Source organism: Fistularia commersonii, chromosome 21, assembly GCF_037954325.1.
Source record: "Fistularia commersonii isolate RoL2024-O1a breed Wild chromosome 21, RoL_Fcom_v1.0, whole genome shotgun sequence".
Taxonomy (NCBI): domain Eukaryota; kingdom Metazoa; phylum Chordata; class Actinopteri; order Syngnathiformes; family Fistulariidae; genus Fistularia; species Fistularia commersonii.
Window position 1 is genome coordinate 12683462 of NC_141304.1, and position 22019 is coordinate 12705480.

The window sequence follows — 22019 nt, forward strand, 5'->3', positions numbered from 1 at the left end:
TCTACTGGATTTAACGTTCATTCATTCACCGCTTAACTTGCACTCATTCACACATCTTTTAGAGATAAAACAACTCCCTCTCTCATTCACATTCAGTTTAGAACAATCTTTTTTGTACCGCGGATCAGTTTTCTGCACGAGAACGTTTCCTCATTATTAGTTTACACCTATCGAACTAGACGCGCGGGGGTTCAAATAATAAAAACTTTCGTCAGTTCACAGTATTTAATCTGAATACAAAGATTACTTTATATTAGTCACTTTATTCTACTTGGATTACTGCAAGGCACACTTTTCCTACCTTGTTGGATTATTTTTATTATATTATCATTATTAATATTATTTTGTCCTGCTAAGAGACTGTGTGTATGCAGATGTGTGCAATATGTTTGATCTGTGCAAGGTGTATTATGTGTTTGCTGCTAGACACCTTCATTTCTTTCAGGATCAATAAAGTATCTCCACTCTATTATAATAATTTAGCGATGAACCCGTAACTTAAGTTGGAATCTTGATATTTTCTGTAAAAAGCACCTTCCTTTTTGCAGGCAGGCAGTCTTCGACGCTTCTGTGATCGCAGCGCATCGAAAAAGCTCCCCGGCGACATTATTTTCGAGGGTTAGCTTGTGGTAACTGATGTGAAAACTAAGTGCTGCAGTAAGTCAGAAACAGATGTTTTTTTAAAATAAGATGCGGAAGGTCTAATGAAAAAAATGATCATTTGTACCAAGAAAGATTTCCTTTGCATGGATGCGGGGAGGGGGGGGTGTCGTTGGGAACCCCTGATTTATAGGAATTCAGCCATTCACTCGCTCATTAAAACATCTTATAACCATTCACTTGCTCATTCAAGTTATTTTGAGAGCGATCCTACTTGGAACCGAACATTCCTGGTTGGATTCCCGGCTCATCCTGGCGTGTCGAAGTGTTGTTGAGCAAGACACTGAACCCTTAACCGCTCCCCTGGCGCTGATAGAACAAATTTCCTGCCAGGGATTAATAAGGTACAATAAATGTAAATATAGAGACATCCAACCATTCACTTTCCATCATATGTCATCGAGACATCCAACCATTCACTCATGTCATATAGAGGCAAAGAAAAACATTCACCCTCTCATTCACATGGATGGAAAACGTCAAGTCTCCAATGAGATGAGATGAGACGATCTTATGGGAAATTGTTTCGCAGCAGCAGCAAGATATACAGGGACGAGACAAGCTAAAAATACACGCAAAAAAATAAAATAAAAAAATAAAGTTAAATAAATAACTAAAGAACTAAAGTGTAAAAGTATAAGCAGCAGCAAGACATACAAGGACAAGACAAGCTAAAAATACACGTAAAGAAAAATCAAAAATAAATGAATAAAAATGAATAAAATAAAGTTAAAAAAAGAGTAAAATAAATAAATAAATAAAATCTGAAGTGTAAAAGTATAAGCAGCAGCAAGACATACAAGGACAAGACAAGCTAAAAATACACGTAAAGAAAAATCAAAACTAAATTAATAAAAATAAATAAAATAAAGTAAAAAAAAAAAAAGTAAAATAAATAAATAAATAAATAAATAAATAAATAAATGAATTAAATCTGAAGTGTGAAAGTATTAGCAGCAGCAAGACATACAAGGGCAAGACAAGCTAGAAATACATGTCAAAATAAATAAATAAATAAATAAATTAAATAAAATAAATAAACTCTGAAGTGTAAAAAGATAATCTAAAAAGAAAAGTCTGTCATATTTACCAATATACAGGGATAAATAATGAGCAAAGTGGCTATGCGCAGTAGCTCAGTAACTTGTGGACTTTGGGAAGAAACCCATAAGGCGGTGGAGATCATGGAGACTCCTCAGAGAAAGAATCCAAACAGGGACCCTGTCCTCACGAGGCAGATGCACTGATCATTTTTAACCATTTTATCAATAATAAAAGAGCACACCTGTCGGGTGTTATAAACGACACAGAAATCGTCCAAAAAAGCAACATTTGGGTGGTGACTTTTGCCACTGCATTCCGCCAAAAGAGTCTGTTTTTCAGCGAGGGCGGGGGCAAACATTACACTCACACACACTGTCAGGAATGCAAAAAATGTCCTCCCACCTGTCAAACCTGAAACGCAGGAATCCTGACAGTCAGAGTCACGGATGTGACCTGGATGTTCTTCTGCTCTGCTCCTCAGACTCAAACCTGATGGAAGTCATGAGTCATTTTCTTCAGCTGAGTTAGACTTCCATGTCTCCACACTGAGTGCACATATCTGTCTTTGGTGCGTCTGAATAGAACAGCAACGTTTAAGGGCGACTTGGAACAATAGTGTATTTCAGTTTGATGGTTGGGGCTGATTAAGATAAACGCGATCTGACAGTAAACTAATTTCAGGATGGCTGGAGGCTCAGTCCACAGAGAAGATCGCATCGGCAGTACGCATGCGCGGTTCCCGGCGCTGATGCGTTCATGTACACTGGGAATGTTAAGTTTCCAGGCGACCGGTTTAAAGAATTGCCAAAAATCCAGCAATGTGTCGTTTATTTACAACTTAAAACTCAACTAAATATGTGTTTTGTTTTGTTTTTTTGGAAGAATTTACACATTTAAACTTTGATTGTTTCCCCCCACTATTAACATATGGACTGGTGTTTTGCATTTTTTACTTTCGACAGCGTTTCAGTAGAAGTTAATTTGAATTATAAACAAAATATATCAAAGAAAAATTTCTATGGAGAATAAAGTTCGATAGGTGTACCAATAATATTGATGATGATAAGAAAACACGTTATTTACTTAAAAAAAAAATCCACCCACTTACTGTAAATTACAATTATTTAAACTGTAATAATCTACCTGTATATATTTTCATAACTGCAATATTTCATTTCATAACAGCTACATGTACAATGTTTCTTCATACGCTTGTGTACTCCTTATCTTTCACTTGTTACTTATGACACTTTATAGTTTATTTCTATTTAATATTCTGCCTTTTCTCGTATTTTTTACTGTTTATTAAATTTTCTACTATTATTTATTATTGATATATTTTTCTTGTAACTCCTGCACAACAATTTTCTTCGGGATAAATAAAGTTGTTCTTATTCTGATTTAAGGTGTCTTGAGGACACCCGTGTAGACATATACATTTACACAAAACACAGATGTAAAAAAAAACAAACTATAAAAGTAAAAGAATACAAGCGACAAAGTGACAGCACGTCAGATGGAATAGGCGCCTTTAAACAGATATATTTTGAATTGGGATTTGAATGGATATTTCTGCAATGTGTTCCAAGTATATGCATCGTCATATCTGCACCTACAACAACGTGTTCGGATGCTTTTATTAAAATTCATTCCGAATGAGTTTTTCCCCCCCGATTTACTGGCGAAGGATTCATTTCCGTCCGCGTTTCTTCCTCTGCTGAGCAACGCGGAGCCTCAAATTTCCGACGGTCCGTGAACGCGACGCGAGCAGCAACACATTCCCGGCGCTCCGGCGGAGTCGGACGGAAGGAGGCTCGGAGATCCGGCGCCGTACCTGGACGCTGGAAAGCCGCCGGAAGGAAAGATCGTCCTTAAAAGTGACCGCGGAGGGGAGAGACCGCTCGGGGTAGAACAGTCGGGATAGACTGACAGATGTAACGTGGATATGACAGCGGCGGATTGAAGTGCGGGGATGTTACGGAGGTGAAAGTGACTCCGCGGCGGGACGGGCATGGCCTGACCCCCGGGGAGCGACGCACGGCCGGGAGGCGCTCACTTTCTGTACAACAGCCACAAAGTTTGCTTCTTGTTTTTTTTCGGACTGCCCCCCCCCCCTCTCTCCAATTTGTCCTTCATACACTTCTGCACCGAGTTCTCCACGATGTCCAAACCCGCGGCGAAGAAGAACCACTGGACCTCCAGGGTCACCGAGAGCTCCGTGGTCAAAGATGCCCGCGGCGAGGCCAACGTGCCGCTGCGCGGCGGCGCAGAGAACGGCGAGTTCGCCTGCATCGGCCGGCTCGGAGAGGATGTCGTGGTTTACAAAAGTGGGAAACTAACCGAGGGGGACCTTCTGCTGGAGGTGGAGAACCTCTCCATATCCGGATTACCCTTATACGACGTACAGACTGTCATAAAGAACTGCAAAGGTCCCGTCAGGTTGAAAACTGTCCGGCAAGGTGAGTAGAGGAGGAACTCCCTTTGAACTTTACACTTTTTTGACGAATAGTTGTCAGAAATCACTAAAACTCGTGGTGTTTTCTCCGTTCAAAACACGACTCGAAAGCACAACTACCGTGTTATAATTCGGCGTACATATAAAGTGGAATTAAGCCTTTTTACTGTCATTGAAATGTGAAATTATAAGGGGCAGGTGGGGCTTCACCTGTTCCGCCAGGTGAAACGAGTCACGGCAATCCGGTGCACTTGCCGAGGCGTTCGGCCTGCCGGTTTGCACCAACCGTGTTTCCCAGAGGATTGAGGCAATGGTGTTTACAAGCACGGCGCATCCTGTTTTGTTTGTCACCCCCCCCCCCCCCCCACATCCCCCAACTTTACACCGATTACATTACCCATCCACACAAACAAACCGTTCTCCACGTTCGTTGCACATTTAACATCAGTTTCACTTCATTCGAGCTTCAAATCTCACTTTCAGTGACTGAGTCAAACTTGCAAGATTTTCTCCTGCAGAAGATCTTATTTTTAAGATATATTTTATTGTCCTATGCGCTGGTGAATCAGACAATGCCATGAAATTTTTACATTGTACTCTCCGTTCACATCAGATGAATAGGAATGGAGAGCAGCAATAACATTAGACAACACCTAACAGTATGGGAGCCAGTTTATAGGGATTTACTCTTAAAAAAAAAACAAATCAGTACAGTCAGCGGGTAAATAATTGCACAGGAATCATTTGAGCAACAAATACTTAAAAAAAAAAACATTATACATGAAGGAGGGGGGAGTCAGTTCCTGATATTAAGTCATTCAGACAATTTATTCTTATTTTACTGTCCTATCAGGGGCCTGCATTAACACACATGATTATCAAAGTCAGTCTATGATAGTTTTGGCTCCCCAGCCAGGCGGCGTGTCCCCGGCACCTCGCAGGAACGGGAACATCAGGCCGGCGAGGCTGCTGCGGACGCTCGGCGGTCGGCTCGGCTCGGCGGGGTCGGCCCGTTTTGACGCTGAGCCTCTCTGACGGGCGCCCAGCCGTCTGCCGGAAGGACTCTCCGACTAACCCCGCACAGCGCTAACTTCCTGCAGGGGCGGGCAAAAGAGCCACGGCTCTTCAAGGATAATTTCACATATTTACAACCTGCGAACCCCCTGGAAGGGCTACTGACAAACTGACAAGGGCGGGGGTGTGCGACACCGGAGTGCTACCGCGCTTGTTGAAAGGCGCTGCATTTACAATTCACCCTCAGCGAAGGAGATCTGCCCTTTCAGAGATGCGTTATGATGTTAAGATTTATGAGACAGTAACAGAAAACACTTGATAAAATCATCCGCCGTATGATGCGAATAAAGAGGCCTGTATTTTCAGACACATGACAAAAGGCGCTGTGGCGTTAACGCCGCAAATCGTCCTGCAGAAGAACACTTGTTCCCCCTCGCAGAAATTTCGGTGGTCCCAAATCACCCATAAGGTTTTTTGTGGGCCTTGGGGGAAAAAAAAAAGACAGGAAAATGGATTTGTTGATGGGGAAAACACAAACAGAGGTGTCCGAAGGCCATTAGCTCTGAGGGTTTCTGGGGTTTTGTGGCGTCGGCATCCGATCCTGTTATTATCCGGCGTCGTCACCCTTTTCGGGTGGAAAAACGCATTACGTTGTTTCCCGTTGGTACTTTATCAGTGGATCCGATGTCCGGAAAAGGCCTTGAAATCTAAGAAATAGATCTGGAAAAAAAAAGAAAAATCCCAAGTTTTTAATTTATTGGGCTGAGATGGTCGGGGCTACTGGATGTCTGTCTGTCAGTGAAAATATGCTTTCTTGGCCATCGTGTTTCCCATCGTTAAAAGCGAAACTTGAAATGTATTTTAGGTCAAAATGAAAATAAAACCCGAGCGGCACTTTGGGGCAGTGGTTTCCCAGACGTTGGAATGAGGGAGTGAATGTTTGTGTGTTCCTATCGATTTCAGCGACCCTGAGTGACGGATCAGCGTTAGCCGATAATGAATAAATGGAAATGTTGTATATCCGAAAAGGATTAAAATAGTTAATGATAGTGTTGTGTAGAAATTGGTCCAAATATCGACCCATTGACCCTGATTTTGGGCCTCTATTGATTTGCATGGGTTTTTAATTGTATTGTGACATCAGCTACGGGGCCTTTAGCGTCGTCATCAAGCGAAGGCCCTTATCGCGTATTTTTTTTTCAGTTCTCTGCCGATTGCACCCGGAGCCGATAGGGGGGAAAAAAAAAAAACGGGGTGCAGAGTAATCTGAACCCGTGACCGAACGACGGCTGCGGCTTCTCCGGCGAGGACAAAGCCAGATGTTAGCGAGTGTCGGCGGGGACGGGGAGTATTGACCGGCAGCGCTGCGTTCAAGGGCGTGTCTGCAGCTCCCATCATGTGATGTCACCGCACCAGCAGAGCTCTTCCTCAGCAGACGTGTCACAGTCGGACGAGCACAAGCGTAGCCAATGTTATTTACTGCGGGGCAAAAATGCAGGGCATTCTAAATATTCCGAAACCGCTTAAGGGGAATTTGTTTGCTATCAGCGTCGCGCGGTTTCTACCTGAGGATCACGCGCACGAGATACCGTGCCGTCATTTTTTTTGGGGGGGGCGAAACGTGTGGTTTAAATTAATGGAGGTGAATCATTCAGCAGCGGTAACCCCGAAAATCTTCACACCCACCAACCGCGCCGCCGGAGGACGCTTAACTTTGAGACGATCCGAAGTCCCGCGTCCCCCCCCCCCCCCCCTCCTCCGGCTGTTCGCTCTCCGGCGCCCATCTGTTGATGTCGGGTGTCACCGCCGTACCGCGTCACATGACCAGATTCCATTTGAAGTTTTTAATAATTCACGCTGTCTGGGAATTTCCCCTCCCAAATCAGCTTTAATTGGGAAAATATGCTTGGCAACAAGGGCCATCTGTAAAATCTCGGGTGACCTAATTCCGCCCAGGACCGGCGCCGTTTTTCTCCTTCCCGTCCGAGCGCGACGCGAGGAGGGGTACCGGCGGTGCCGCATCGTTGCGGCTCGCCGATAATCAGGAAGATCCCGCGGGCCGACGACTGCCAAGACGGCACAAAGGGACGTGTTGAAAAGTGTTTAGCCAGACCGTTGCTGCGGAGCCTCTGAGCCAAGGGGAGTCCACTTTGCTGTGTATTGATTTGGCAAAGTTGTTGGGGATAAACGTATTATGTAATAAAGAAGTGACACACTCGGCGGACCCGATGTTGCGGCGCAGTCATTACTCACACACAGATGTGCGCCGTCGACAAGGATACTAACATTACAATAGAACTCGGAGATCTGAAAAATTTGTTTTATTCGCTTGGATTTCACGACCCATCCATCAGAAGACCGGGATGGAAAAGTATCATCTCGGATTTAAAAACTAGCTTTTGGAGTTTTTAAGTCGCAGCCTGAGATTTTACAAAGCCTGGGAATCCGACAGGGTCGCTATTTACAGGACGGCGACTAGATTCTTTCAGTGTTTTCAATGTTTTCACCGGGTATTTGCAGAGCCTCGGCTATTTCGGTCGGCCGTTTTTCCTTCTCCCCTCGGCCGTGAAACGTTGGACGCTCCAAACCGATGGGGACGTCCCTCGCCGTCCCCGTTCATTCGTGGAGCCAGTTTACCAGGTTTCCTGTTTCTGGTTTTGTTGGAGGTCATCTATTGGTTGTTGATTGTGTTACATCAACATAAAGACTGACACACTTGCGATAATGCCAGACATTTGATATTGTTGTAAGACCAAGACTAGACTAAAACAGCTCAGATGATTACATTACATTACATTACATTATATTGCATTTGGCAGACGCTTTTATCCAAAGCGACTTACAATAGAGGACATAGGGACTGCAAATATACTTGCAAATACACGATGCACAGGAAATATACAGAACAGTAAGCTGGGGTTAGTGAGTTTTTTTTTTTTTGACAAAGACATACACAAACGTACACACACACTGCATAGCCTAACTTGCTGCCTAACCTGATCTGGGGCATCAGCGCAGTAAAAAGAGAACAGTTTTTACCTGTTTCTTGAAGGTTGAGATAGACGATGCTTGTCTTGTTGCTTCTGGAAGTTTGTTCCACCACTGAGGTAGTAGAACTGAGAACAGTTTTGCCTGAGATCGCTCAGAGCGAGCAAAAGGTACTGCTAGTAGGTTTGTATTAGAGGATCACCTCGTACTTCACGCAACTCCAGTAAAACTCTCAAATTTCCTTTCCATTTTCAGTTTTTAGTCTGCAACCGTTAAAATCTTTTGTTGTGAGTCCGGCGTTTGAAGACGACTAACTTTGGATCACGCGTAAACATTAGAAATGACGCACACTCACGCGCGCAAACGATTGTGAACACATGAAGTCATAACGGAGGCTTCAGAGAAACGCGGCACGCTAATATTTGGACGTGTTTGTTTTCGTCCCGTCGGCAATTTAATTCAAGCGCTTGACATTTTTGATCAATTTTCATAACTGTTATGGTTTGAAATTACAATTTTAAATTCACAATCGCAGGTGAACATGTATACACACACACACTGTTTAAACAGCAAAAATATCGGGGTGCAAACCCCTTCCCGCTGCTGCCACACCCTCCAGAAAACCAGATCATTTCACGTAAGAGCAATTCCAACTTTTGCCGCGACCCAACAGGAGGAGCTTCATCCCCGTGGGTTCGCTTCCTCGCCGGCGGTAAATTCCCCGGACGGGATATTCTGTCTCCCCCACGCCAGCGCGCGTTGCTAACTGTGGTCGTCCCTCTCAAATTTACAACGCCGTTACTACATTAAGTTTACGTGCTGCACGCATGTGCTCCAGTGCTCCTGGCAGGGTGGGTTTGTGCATGTGGAAGTGCTTATTTCCTTCTCTCTGCAGGAAGTTGGACACCCCTCCTCTCCCCCAAATCATTCTTCCACCATTGAATCCTCTGTCAGTGACGGTGGGGCTACATTTCCTCCCCGTAGAGCTTGGCTTTGGGAAAGATATCTGGCTTTAATTTCAGAATTTGCCTTACTGGGCTCGTGTGTGTGTGTGTGTGTGTGTGTGTGTGTGTGTGTGTGTGTGTGCACGTGAAAGTTAAGAGTCAGATTAATGAAGTATAATCATCCCAGCCTGCTTTGCGCTGAATTTATGTTTGTGTGTGTCAGTGCACGGCTTAAGCTCTGCGCTTAAATACACTGTGGGGATGCAGTTACCGGCTAAATAGACCATGAAATGCTGTCTCACTAAAGCGGCGCTTTTTTGTAATCCCGCTAAAGAGGCGCATATGCACGAGCGCGTTGCGTTGTTTTTTTTCTTTTTTCTCTTGTTTGCCGGAGAATCGTCGTCTTTCTTTTCCCCCAATTAGCTCGAGTGAAGGCTGTTGGGTCGAGTGAATGGGAATTGGCAACACTTGGCAGTCGCAGTTACACACCCTGTCAGAGGGGGAGAAAGGCCAGCTAATTTACAATGGCGGCGCGGGGGCGGCGGCGGCGGCGAGCGCCTCAAGTCCAAGTATTAAGTTCTCATCGGAGAATCTACTTGAATCGAATCAGAGGACCCCGGACCGCTCCGATTTTTAAATTGCGCGTTACGTACTCGTTTCTTTCTTGGAAATACCGTCTCATTCGCATCCGAGGGAATTAGAATAAGGCTGCGAGAGGAGGATTTTCGTTGGAAAATTCAACCTTTTTCCCCTTCAGAGTCGAATGCGGAGAAGAAGACGAATACTCAGTGTTTCGACGCATGTTCGGTCCGGCGATTTATTAAAAAAAAAAAAAAAAAAGCCAGATCGTCCTGTTATCGCACTGCAAATCGGAGCTTGTGTGTTCCGATCCAACAGTATTGCACCGACACCTTTGACATTACGCTTCTATTCATCCATTTCTGAAGAACTTTAAGGGAAATCTGCGAACACCCCCTCTTCCTCTGCAGCCACCTTTTCAGGATTTATTGAAAAGAGCGATTTATCTACGCTTCTCTTTTTTTTTAGTCGAACGGGTAAAATATGCGTCCCCTCTGAGCGATAGAACGCACAGGAAAATGAGCGCTTTAAGCTAATATCTGGGTGGGTGGTGGTGGTGGGGGTTGGGTCGGCTGACTGTTAATCTAGCTAAAGTGTCGGACGGGTTGACAAATCTTCTCAAAAGGCCTTAACATATTCCCGCGACGTCACTCAAACTGCCTTGTTAGCATAATCTCTCGGCAAATAGGTAAATTATGATGTCTCTCGGCATAATTAACCCGCAGCCCCCAGGCAGGTTACTGCTTGCATGGGGAGCTTTTTTTTTTTTTCTTAAAGATTTGGGATCTCCAAAATATCTTTTGTCAAAACAGCTTTTTAAGTTCTCCTCTGAGGTCGCTTGCTGCCAAAAAGAAGCAACGCTAGGGTTTTTTTTTTTTTTACGATAGGAGGTTAAACTCGGCAGGGGCTTTCAGCTCTGTGCAAATTGCTTTATGGTAATAATACTAACTTATGCAGCTGTAGGTCCAGCGGTCGTCGTGGTCGCCTTCTTTCGCCGAGGCGCCCGCGGACACGGCACCGGTCAGCAGGTATGAATATTCAGAAATGTTGTCACGGTGCTTTGTCCGCACTCGGGTCGCGGTTCTGAACCTTCACATCAGAATGGGACGATGATCCCGTCACTCCTCCAGCCCGCGCTGCGTTATGACAGGCACCCCGCTGTTACGTGAGGAGAATGGGATCATATGCATGTATTCAGATAACAGGGATGTGTGTGTGTGTGTGTGTGTGTGTGTGTGTGTGTGTGTGTGTGTGTGTGTGTGTGTGTGTGTGTGTGTGTGTTGTTGTTGTTAACAAGACGGGCTGACGTGGCCGGGTCTCTCTGTCAGCTCAGCTGCAGTTAAACTCGCTTGAGATGCAGTTTTGCCTCCAGTGGGCACGACTAGGAGATGAAATGATGGGATTGGTGGAGGCTGTGGGCATTACTACCATGGCTGGAAGTACGCTGTGCTCCAGAAAGGCAGCTTAGGTTGGAGCATTTTTTTTTTTTTTTTTCCCTAAACTAAGCTGTTGCCTTGCTTCTCCTTCATACGCTGAGTATTTGAAAACAAACAACTATTATTCATTTATATATTTTAGAGCACATTGTGGGCACATTTACTATAATCACTCTAATATTTGTTGCATCCTGAATTCTTATCTTGTGCGTCTTCTTGAAATAAATGTCTCATTTCCAAGCCTCCGTCCAAGCCCTTCTTTTCCAATTACTTTTTTTTTTTTTTTTTTTTTGTAAATTCTGCTCTGGTTTAGGACTTTGGGTTCTGTTTACACAAATCCCATTAAACTTACTGTCTTCGGGAAGATTACCTCCACTCATCCGCACGTGTAGACAAAACAAGGTAGTATCTGCAGGTTCAGAAGCTCAGTCTAGCCCCGATTTAATAGGATTTAGACACAAGTCTGTCCAGAGTAGTAAACACACACACACACACACACATGCACAACCTCTTGGGGTCTTTCTTTAGTGGCAACAAAACAATAGCTTTGCTGAGCCACACTCTCTTCCTTCACTATTCATTGCATCTGGCCCCATTACCTCCCCCCACTCCGGTCTCCATATATTCTCTCTAGGCTCTCTGTGGATATTATTCAGGGGGCAACTCACCCTTCGCTTCTCCAGATTAAGGCTCTCCGCGGAAAATAATTCTTCCACAGCAGCGCAATATGGCAGCATATAGAAACCGAGGATAGCTTTACGGACGAAAATAGCGGGCGGGGGTAGTAAAAATAATTCTGCCGATCGCGGAAGTAAGAAAAGATACTTTAGTCACGGGTGTGCGGTCGGGAAAAGTGATATTCTCTCAGTAAATATTGATGGACGTGTCCGCCGACGAGGGAATCGGCTGCCGTGACTCAAAAATCAGGATAGAGCCGTTACCGGTTCATTATCACCTTTGCAGGCGCTTCCGATGCCTGGTCGTAAATGCTAACAGTGACGCCGCGTATGACAGTTGTGTGATGTTCCTCTATGAGATTGCACAGCGTCTGCATGACAACCGTGCGTCCGCTGTGTTAGCACATATCCCCGCACGTTTAACCGTTTCATGTGTTTTCACGACTTCCGACGTGACCTCGACCGGGTTTCATTTTTAAACATTTTCTTTTCGTCGGGGAAGGAAAGCAGTAGGATGCAGAAGCTGCGCAATTTGAATTTCTTTTATTTCACGATCCGCACTTGTCGAATAGCACATGTATCGTCCGACGTTTTTAAGAGCTTCTTCTTCTTCGCAATTCGCCAGCTCTCCCTCAACGCGTCCGAGGGCCCGGTTCACGTTGCACAATTCTAGCCTTCGATAGCGGAATTAGCACGGATGAATACCCTGAGGCAGATGCCGGGGTCAGCTCACTCAGCCTCAGCCTTTTTATAACATGGTGGCAGATGCTCAGTGTGGGAATTATGGCAGCTTATGACCGATCTGAAGGATTTAAAAGTACGATATCGAAGAAGACGCGTGGTAAAAAAATGTAATAACAAATGTAGGGCAGTCCATTCAAGATGATCGCGGTAACGCATAAGAAGACTTGCAAATACTGCCACACCGGGGCATCATAAAATAGGTGCGAGACAGAACACAGGTTTCTTTTTATATGTATTTTCAGACTGCCGTCAGGTTCTTCCTCCCTGAAAACGAAAAGGTCATCGGAAAAACTGAGGGGATGGCTCAGAAAGCCGTGCGAAAAACATAACTGTCTTTTGCCAGACCGGCCTAAGGAAGGTACCACCAGGTGAAACTGAAGTTCGGACCGGTTCTCCCCACGAGGAGTTCCAGAAGACTTCGTTTTATGTCAGCCGTGGTTTATGGATGTGTTACGCTTCTATGCTGACGATCATGTGTGTTTACAGTGAATCGTCACACTGTTTATTTAACTCAAATTTCAATATAAGTCTTGGAGATCTGAGGTGCTCGAGCAGTATATGTGAAATGTTGAGCCTTTTCCACAGATGTTTTTAGCATATTTGTTGTCGAGTCTTAGGCGCCGATTGGAGTGCAAAACATGTTTTCTTCTGGTAGGAACTGGTTCATGTGTGATCGCGAATGTCCAGTGCACCAAGAGGAGAATTACATCAACTTCGCACGTGCTTGATTTAAATGCTTGTTGACTTGCCTGGTCCGTCAGCGGTCACAGTTGGATGGTTTTGACACAAAGCGCGCTTGATCGAGCTTGATAACCGGCGTTTGTGTAGAATACGATGCCACATAATGACACGATGCATATTCACGTTTTGTCGACGGAAATATCGAACACGTCTTGAACTAGTGCTCGGTCCGGTTATTCACGCGGCAAACTGCGCGTCCAAATGAAACGACTGCAAAGGTGCTGTGAGTAATGTGTGACAGCTTGTGAAAGATTGAATTTTAATTAGATGAGCGTAGACTAATTATCAGAGACAGGAAAAGGGATTGAGTCTTAATTAAGAGGTCACCGTGTCCACCTCCGCTCCGCACTTTCGGCATCAGTCACAGACGTTAATGTCGAGTCCCTCAAAGCAGGAAGTGTTTACGCGAACCTCCCAGGTCTCGAGTTCCCGGATCGTCAAGATATCAACGTCCGTCACTTTGCAATTTTCGACTAGTATTAAGATATGTAGACTACAAGCATGGCCTCCTGGCGATACGCAGAACAAATTCTGTATATCACTATGGCATGTCATTCTCAGTCATCCGGGTCATGGTGAATTCTTGTCAAAATTTCTTGGCAACGAAAAAGACGTTTCACCTCCTCATCCGAGAATTGAAGAAGCCTCTCGGAAGATTTCAACAAGTATATCACTATGGCGTTATATTACCGTTGTCGTCTTTGTTTATTAAGGGCTTGGTCACTTGCACTGTAGCTGCAGTCAAAGTGCGCCAGAGACCTCGCTATTGAAATGTCTCGTTTATGCTTTTCTCGAACAGATGACTTTCTTTTATTACCGAGCTTTACTGCTTGTCCGTGGTGCGACTCGCTCAATTACAGGTGTGACCTGCCAGCGCGTTGGCAATGTTTATCACCGTTGAACCCATCTGAGAAAGGAAAGGACCAGAATGTCGGCGAGGGCGTCTAATTAATGTCTGACAAGTTCATGTCGCGCTCATCTGTGATCGTGTTGAAATGAGGTGGACGCCACGAGTCCCCACTCAGTCTATTTACAATATGAACAGTAGAAAGCCAGACTTGTGAATGTCTAAATCACGGGTTCAGACTCGTGGCCCTCGGAACAATATTTTTATTGAGTGGGTTTTTAAAAAAAAAAAAAAAAAAAAAAAAAAAAGCAAGAAAAAAATGAAAAAGTAATTTTACAATGTATTTTTTTGCTTCAAAAATTGAAAACAAAAATGACTTTTTGATGGAAAAAAAACATCTGGTGACAACTATCTTTTCTCTTCTTATTTCTATAAAAAACACAAAAATTATAGCAAAAAAAAAATGGCAAAACTTAAAAGATTGATTTACTAACCAGAATATCCACCATTAGCCTTGTAAACATTATACCTCCTCTAATACATGCTACCAATCACAATTTTCAAATAAATTCAAGTGGCAAATTTTCACCCATTTTTTCACCCATTTTTTGGGTGTACTGTCATCAATTCTTTTATAATATTCATTTTTAATACTGATTCGTCATGTATTTTTTCCGAGGAACAGTTCATTACATATAAAGATTTTTATACTTTACCTCCTTTCAACCGAAAACAAATGACAAATTTGGACTTCGTGTTACTTCTAGGTAATGATTTTACTGGCAGGCCCCCTTGACATCAAATTTGTCCGCATGTTTCCTCCGCACCAAAATGAGTTTGACACCCCTGGTCTAAACAGTGTGTTTTCTCCTCCTGTAAATGGTAATAGTTTAAAGTCTCAAACGCTGAATATGAAAGTGGAGAAAAGACAGGTTTACACAGCTGCTTTTATACACCCTGTGTTCAGCAATTCTAGGATCCAGAGGAGCAGCTTGATGGGTTACACCGTCATTACTTGCGGCAGAGGATAGTGATGATATCAAACCCGCTGATGGCTTATGTAATGTTTGATTTTCTGAAAGGCAGCAGATTGTACGCGGATCGACAGAACGCTCCCGATATTATCAATACGGTGTCCCCGATCACCTCCAGAGGTGTTTTCGACTCCCTTTTGAATCCCGTTTTCATTTTCGATACAACAATCTCAGGTTGCAGTTACATTACCCATTATACATTTTAATGCGAGGCTTACGGAGTTATTATGGCTAATTGAGCGGGGGGTATTGAAGGAGGGACAGATGCGCAGAATTGGTAATGTGTGTGTGTGTGTGTGTGTGACGACAAGCCACGTCCGATACCCGCATGGAAATTTTGCCAAATGACAGCATTATGACATGACACACACCCTCCGGGCCTTGTCGTCATGCCTGTATTTTCATTTAGTCCTAATGAATGGTCAGCGTGACGTTGACCGGCCAGCAGTTCTAAACGGAGGCGGCGTGATGTCGAGGTTATTCTGTTTTTTTCGCAACATTTATGCGTTTATGGCCCGTGGACCTGGTCCACGGGGTCAAGCTAATGTTATTTCTGTTGACTTGTCATATTTTCACTGAAATTTTACATATGATCAACATTGGTAGTTCATTTTTTTTTTGTTTTTCTAAAGTTGGCATACGACGGTCCAGACTTGCCCACCGATCCTATTTATAATCCACACATACTTACACACTCCGGCCCGAGGTGCACGGCGCTGTTTCCCTGCACTCGCCACCGTTCAGGAATGCACTGTTTACACAGACGAGTCTGGCCAGATCAGGATCTGAGCCTCTCAGGTGTCTGTTGTCTGTCACCGGCAGTTATTTTACGCCTGGAACTCCACCGCTTGCTTTCTACTCAGATGAAAAAAAAAAAAAAAAAAAAAAAAATGTCATAAAAGTTTGCCACCTAATGCTGTTTTATCATTATAAGAAACTTTTAGAAAATGCAACCTGTCGGGCAGAAAACTTCATCGGATCGGATTCCGGCATGTCTAAAATGAGATATTTCCTCCGCGCGCACACACGGACTCTCCAAATCCTCTTCTTCCCGCACCTGACATCGCTCTCAAGCAGTGGCGGCAAGACATTCGGCTGTAATATACAGCTGTGAGTTGTTTTCCAGCGCGCAGTTCATCAAATTAGACCGTGCCGCCACCGCGGGCCTCGCTGATTGTTCAGCCGAAGTCATCTATTCTACCTGCCCGCGGAATTGAATCTCCACAGTCAACCGCATCATTGTAAAAGCAATGTGCAGCATCAGCACGCCCATTTTTTTATTCTTTTATAGGATCTCTCTCTCTTTGCTCTGCCTCTCCCTGTCCCAGACCTCCAACACCTCCCTCGTCTCTCCATGCTACAAAATGACAGTTCCTGTATCGGCGATTTACTGCGCCAATTTGTCTAATACAAATAGAATCACCCGTTTTTCTTTTAAAAAACTCATTGATACAAGAGGCCGGTGAACGCAGCTGTCCCTCCATGTCCTCGAGCTCGACTCCGCTCCAGAGCTCATAAATTAGACAAGGAATCTAATTTCCCTGTGGGGCTCTTAGGCCCCGGCTCTGCAGAAACACACTGCCTCTTTTCAGGGGCGGTTGGTTTCTATTCTCCTTGATGTAAATGGGCTGATAATGGGACAGTTGGAACCGGATTGCGGGCCCCCTGTTCGCTCGCTTTCTGCCGCGCCGCCTCCCGAGTGCACGTGGCAGACCTGCGAGTTGTGTTGTCCGCTCGCAATTGGGGACGATGTCAAAAAACAATAAAAAAAAAAAATATATTAAAGAGGTAAAATCCCCACCTCCCTTCCGCCTGGGAGCAAACACGTTTAAACAATGCTGGCAGTCAAAATAAGCAGAGAAACAGTGGAAATGTCTGATTAGCAGCTGTATTATCATGCTGCTGAGCTCTGAAGGTTTTTTTTTTACATTTTTTTGTTGCTTTGTTTTTGCCATCTGTGGCCTCTACCCCACCGCTCCATTCCTGTGTGTCACTTCCTGAGATCATTGTTTTTCGGCGGGGTTTCATTCAGAGGTGCTCTCGGCTTTTCCTGCTCCGCCGGGTGGATATTTGCGCTCATGTATCTTTATATGGCCCTCCGGCGAGTCTCTGCGCTCTCACACCTGTAGCCGAGTTGTGTTTCCTACTCCGTATTCACGGGTTTTCCCTTGAAATGAACTTCTGTCGTTACTCCATTCAGCGATAATGAAATGAATGAGTCGTAGATTGGTTTAATTCATTATTTATGTTTCCATTTTCTGTCATGAAACTACGACAATTCCCGTTGGTTCATATTAGCCTCATCGCTCACCGCTGTTTCTTGGCAAACATTCAGTGCTCCTGGCTTGTGTGTTTTTGGAACAACTTCACAAATGGTGTCGTACTTATCGTTCTTTTTGTTCGCAAAATGCCCGTGCTGACAGATACATCGGTTCAAGCCCATTTACTCGCGCTTATATTCTTGTTGCTGTCTCATTAACTTCTAAAGTACATGTGTCAAACTCAAGGCCCGCGGGCCAAATGTGGCCCGTCACGTCATTTTACGTGGCCCGCGAAAACGTCTTAAAAGGTCTGACTGTCTTAACGTAAGTCAAACACGTGCATTGACCATAAACTATGGTCAATGTTTATGGTCAATGCAGATGGAAGACCATTTCAAGAAAGACGGGAAGGCGAATACATGTTTGTGCTTCAAGGAGAAAACGCCATATGACTTTTGTGTTCTGAGGCGGCGTCGGTTGTCAAAGAGTACAAGCTACATCGGTATTTTGACAAGAATCACAGCTAAGTATGCTAAAGTTAGCCTTCCGGAAAAACAACAAATTGTCCAAGAATTAAAAGCCGAACTACGGCGCGTTCACAAAAGCCGCATCCATAAACACTGCAGCAGTGAAAGCTAGCTTTGTAACACAGCAACTGGTAAACATATTTTTTTACATGCATATGTACGATTTTTGGATACGAATGAGTAGTACATTCAGAATTATTTAACATTGAGGAGTTGTTGCATAACATTACATTTGGTTATAGTAGTTACATTTCTACTGTTACCGTTTGAGGGCAACCATTATGCTGATCTGGCCCTCGGCAAAAATGAGTTTGACACCCCCGCCCTAAACTCGTGCGGTTTAATATGACGTCTTTTTGAACGGCCCTAAGTAAACAGTCGTCCCAGGCCGTATGTGGGTTACCTCCATCCGGCCTCAGGAGCGTCACCGACCTTCGGCTCGGAATGGCCGGAATCCCGCACAGCCGGTCGGAGCTGTTTTGATGTTTCCACAACTCCTGTTTACCCCTTTCGGTCGGAGCCACTTCACCCCGTCAACGTTGCAGCCGATGACAGATATGTCACGGTTTCGGGTTTGTTTATCTTCAAACTTGGAAGCGCTGAATATTTGGCAGCGTTTAGATGTAGTCAGGGAAGGAAACCTGCTCCGGTGTGTCACAAGGAGATCATTTGGAAGCAACGTCGTCGTAATCAACGTCCGTAATAGATAACTTCAAACCGGTTTGTTATTAAAATGTCACGTGGGTTCTCCTGTGGCGTCCCAGGTCTTACCGTCGCGAGGCCGGTTTGGCAGGTCGGGGTGAAACTGTGGCATATTTTCCGCGCCGGCAGGTGCAACGGTCGCGGGGCGGGACGCCGATCGGAGACCTCTTCCTCTTGAATTTACCGCGCCGTTGTTTCTTCACCGGCGGATTAATTGCGAATTCCCCCGGGCAACAGGAACCTCTGAAACCTAATATTTGAAGTGTCTTTGACCCAGTTTAGCGTGTCTCGGAGCGACTCCCGTCCTTATGTTCACGGCACTTCAGAGAGATTGATTATCCACAGTTTGAGCTGATGTGTCTTCGCCCTGGTTAAATACCACATTTTATCCCCCCCCCCCAATTCCCACTCCTGTCCCCTCTGTTCATCTGCACTGTATAAACATGACATCTGAGGTGATTGGTGTCAGGTGACCTTTTTGGTTGCCATGGCAGCGTAGTCTTAAATCCCAAGGCGCCAGTCATCTCCAGGGGCTTGGCTGATTACTAAATAAAATCTTCCCCTGTGCACGCACACACACACACACACACACACACACGCGCGCGCTCGCTCTCGGAGCAAGAGCTAAGGCTTTTAGTCTCATGATGTTGCAAGCAGATAACTTTGTTTAGTCGTCTGAGTACGAACAGACCACATTCCTGCCATCTCTGTGTGCCGGCAGTACAACCGTCCTGTTGTCCACATCTGGTTGGAGTCAAGCTTCTGCCACACTGGTGTCGTACGATCATAACATCGAAATTCTCATTTATTGTTTTAAAAATGCCGAATATGCTCGTGACATTATTTCGTGCACGCCAAGTTGCGGAGGATAATGATGGCATATATCGGGGGTGAAAAAAACAACAATAAAAAAAAAAAAACATACTGCATCCCGCGGCGTCTTTCCCAACCAGCTGTTCCACCTTAGAACGGTGTGTGTATCCGCCTTATTAGTCTGTTTCGAGAGTCGACACCCGCCAAGCCAGCTGCTCCTGCTGTTTGTGATTCTTAACACCGTATATATTTATGGGATGGCGTGCAGAACGTCCTTGCTTAAAAAACATGTTCGGCCCCGTGTCTGCACGGGATTCCCTCGCGATTCATCGGCGACTGAAACGATGTTTGAACGGGAGGGTTCGACCCCCTCCATCTCCCCCCCCCGTGACCCTGATGAGATGTTTAGATAATGAATGAAAGAATAAATCAATAGTCTTAAACTTTGTGTACACACAGAGGTGAAAAGACCTTTATTCCTCTCAGTGATGGACAGTTGTTTACCAGGACGCTCAAAGACACGCATTCATTGTTGTTCATAGAAAAGCTATCGGCTCTTGCTAATACTCAGCTCCAGGTTTTAATCATCCGTAGCGTGCGCGAGCGAGATGGCCAAAGGCGTAGCGTGGAGTTTGCAGGATGATGGCTTGCTACGGCCACAGTGCACGGGAAGATATTTCATCAAGCTTTGGAAAAGCGTAATTATCTCTGCAGGGACGAACAACCTGCTGCAAGGAGTGATGGAAATGTAAGGATACAAGTTGCGCTGATCTTATCGCGGGAAACGGAATAGATGGTTTAGTCCAAAGAGTTGAAGGACAAAGACGCAAGTCTGGGGGAAATACTCTTAATTGTTCCCGAAAAAATATATTTGAATACTCTTCTAAACAAACGATGTCACAGTTCTGGGCTCCATTGTAAAGGAGAGTGGAGGAAAAATGTTTTTCTTTGTTTGCTAAGTATCCAGACTCTTGACCACAGGGTGGGTAAGGGTGTGTGTGTGTGTGTGTGTGTGCATGGGTACACATGTTCTGGCAACTATACCCTTGCATGGGCGGTTGTGTGTGTGGTCTAAATACAGCTCTTTTCTGTTGCACAAATCATCATATGCCAAAAGGCACAAACAAGGTCATAAAAAGTGACTTTGTTTTCCCGCTCCAAACATAGACCCGCTCTGTGTTTTTGATTGACCATTTTCCACAGGCCATTTTCTATTTTTTTTTTTTTTTTCGTTGGCTATGAGTCAGCGATGGCTCCATTTAGTTACTGTTTACACATGAAATGTCAACCGTGGGCATTATTTTGGCAATTAATGCCTCGCTAACATGTCGCCCCTGCAAACGGAAGGCCTTCATTTTCCCTCCATACATCAATCAGCTTCTTGTTCGAGTTGTCCGGATGGTATTTGGCCATATTTGTAAATAATCCATCCAGAGACGGAGATCCCGCTGCACCATCTACTCCCTTTTCAGGCATCCAGAGGCTCCGGTCAAACCATCCTGGCTCCATATTTTCCATCTGCCCGATATTCAGATGAATTAGAGCAGACGCGGGAAAAGAGGTTATCTGTATGTGTTTTTGTTTATACCTGCTCATCCGGTCCATTTTTTTTTTTTTTTTTCTGCCCCGCTAAGCGCCAGCTGTACAGGGAGGGTATTTCAGTCCACTCGACCGCAGCGCTCCCGCTCAGTGCGGCGACTCAGGTCACTGGATCACTATCACTCCGTTTGTAGTCGAATGAATGACGGGCAGAGGACGATGCAGGTGTGACTGCGGCGTAGTATATTTATATTGTCTTGCACAAGCTCCTCGATTTAAAGTCAGCTAATTAAAAAGTCAAAACTTGCGGGACAAATTCATCTTTCGTAACGCGGGAAACGTGTTATCGTCACAACTGCGCAACTTTACCGTCCCTCAGCGGGATACTGTGATACTGCTCAAAATCTGCGGGGTTTCCAGATCCCTATCATTCAGAGGACGCTAGAATATTTCCTCCCGTCTTTTGGAGAGGACTATTTACACTTTTAAATGGCGGTAAAACGGCGAGCAGAGACGATCTTCCGTCTCTCTTCAGACTTGTCAACCGTGTCCCAGTGGATCTGATCACGGGTGCGACGCTTTAAACATTCAAGATCTGCCGTTGGACTATCTTTCCGCAAGTTTTGAAGTGACGGCGTCTGATCATACCCTTCTTATATTTCTGTATAATTTCCTTCTTTGTAATCCGGTCCACCGATTCACCGTCTAAAATCCCGAATGGACACGTGGCTCACGGGGTTTCAGGGGCTTTTTGAACCTTTTTCTTGCAAGGACACAAATAATGTACGAAGACAGAATCTGTCCGTGCGTAAACATCCCCTCTTTGAGACGACTTACGCTTAACCCCGACGTCCCGGCAGCCTCTCGGCTCAAAGGGCCGCCCTGCCTTGTCTGTTACGCATTTAGTTTCTCCCGTCACGTGATCGACTTTGTGGATTCAAAAGGTTCTCAAAATAACTAAAATTAACCCCTCGAACATTCCTGAAAGCATTAATGTTCTATCATTTTAATTCA

General features: G+C 44.8%; 1 protein-coding gene across 16 annotated transcripts in view; it reads left to right on the forward strand.

Annotated features, from left to right (window-relative positions):
* Positions 1–3716: 3716 nt before the first annotated feature.
* The window catches only part of magi1b (membrane associated guanylate kinase, WW and PDZ domain containing 1b), a 139972-nt gene continuing 121669 nt past the window's right edge, over positions 3717–22019 (forward strand). For all 16 annotated transcript variants that reach the window (XM_086167940.1, XM_086167944.1, XM_086167942.1 and 13 more), the window contains exon 1: positions 3717–4163. In XM_086167940.1, coding sequence (XP_086024066.1) covers positions 3866–4163 — 298 coding nt within the window. In that variant the 5' untranslated portion in view covers positions 3717–3865. The remainder of the gene's footprint in view (positions 4164–22019) is intronic.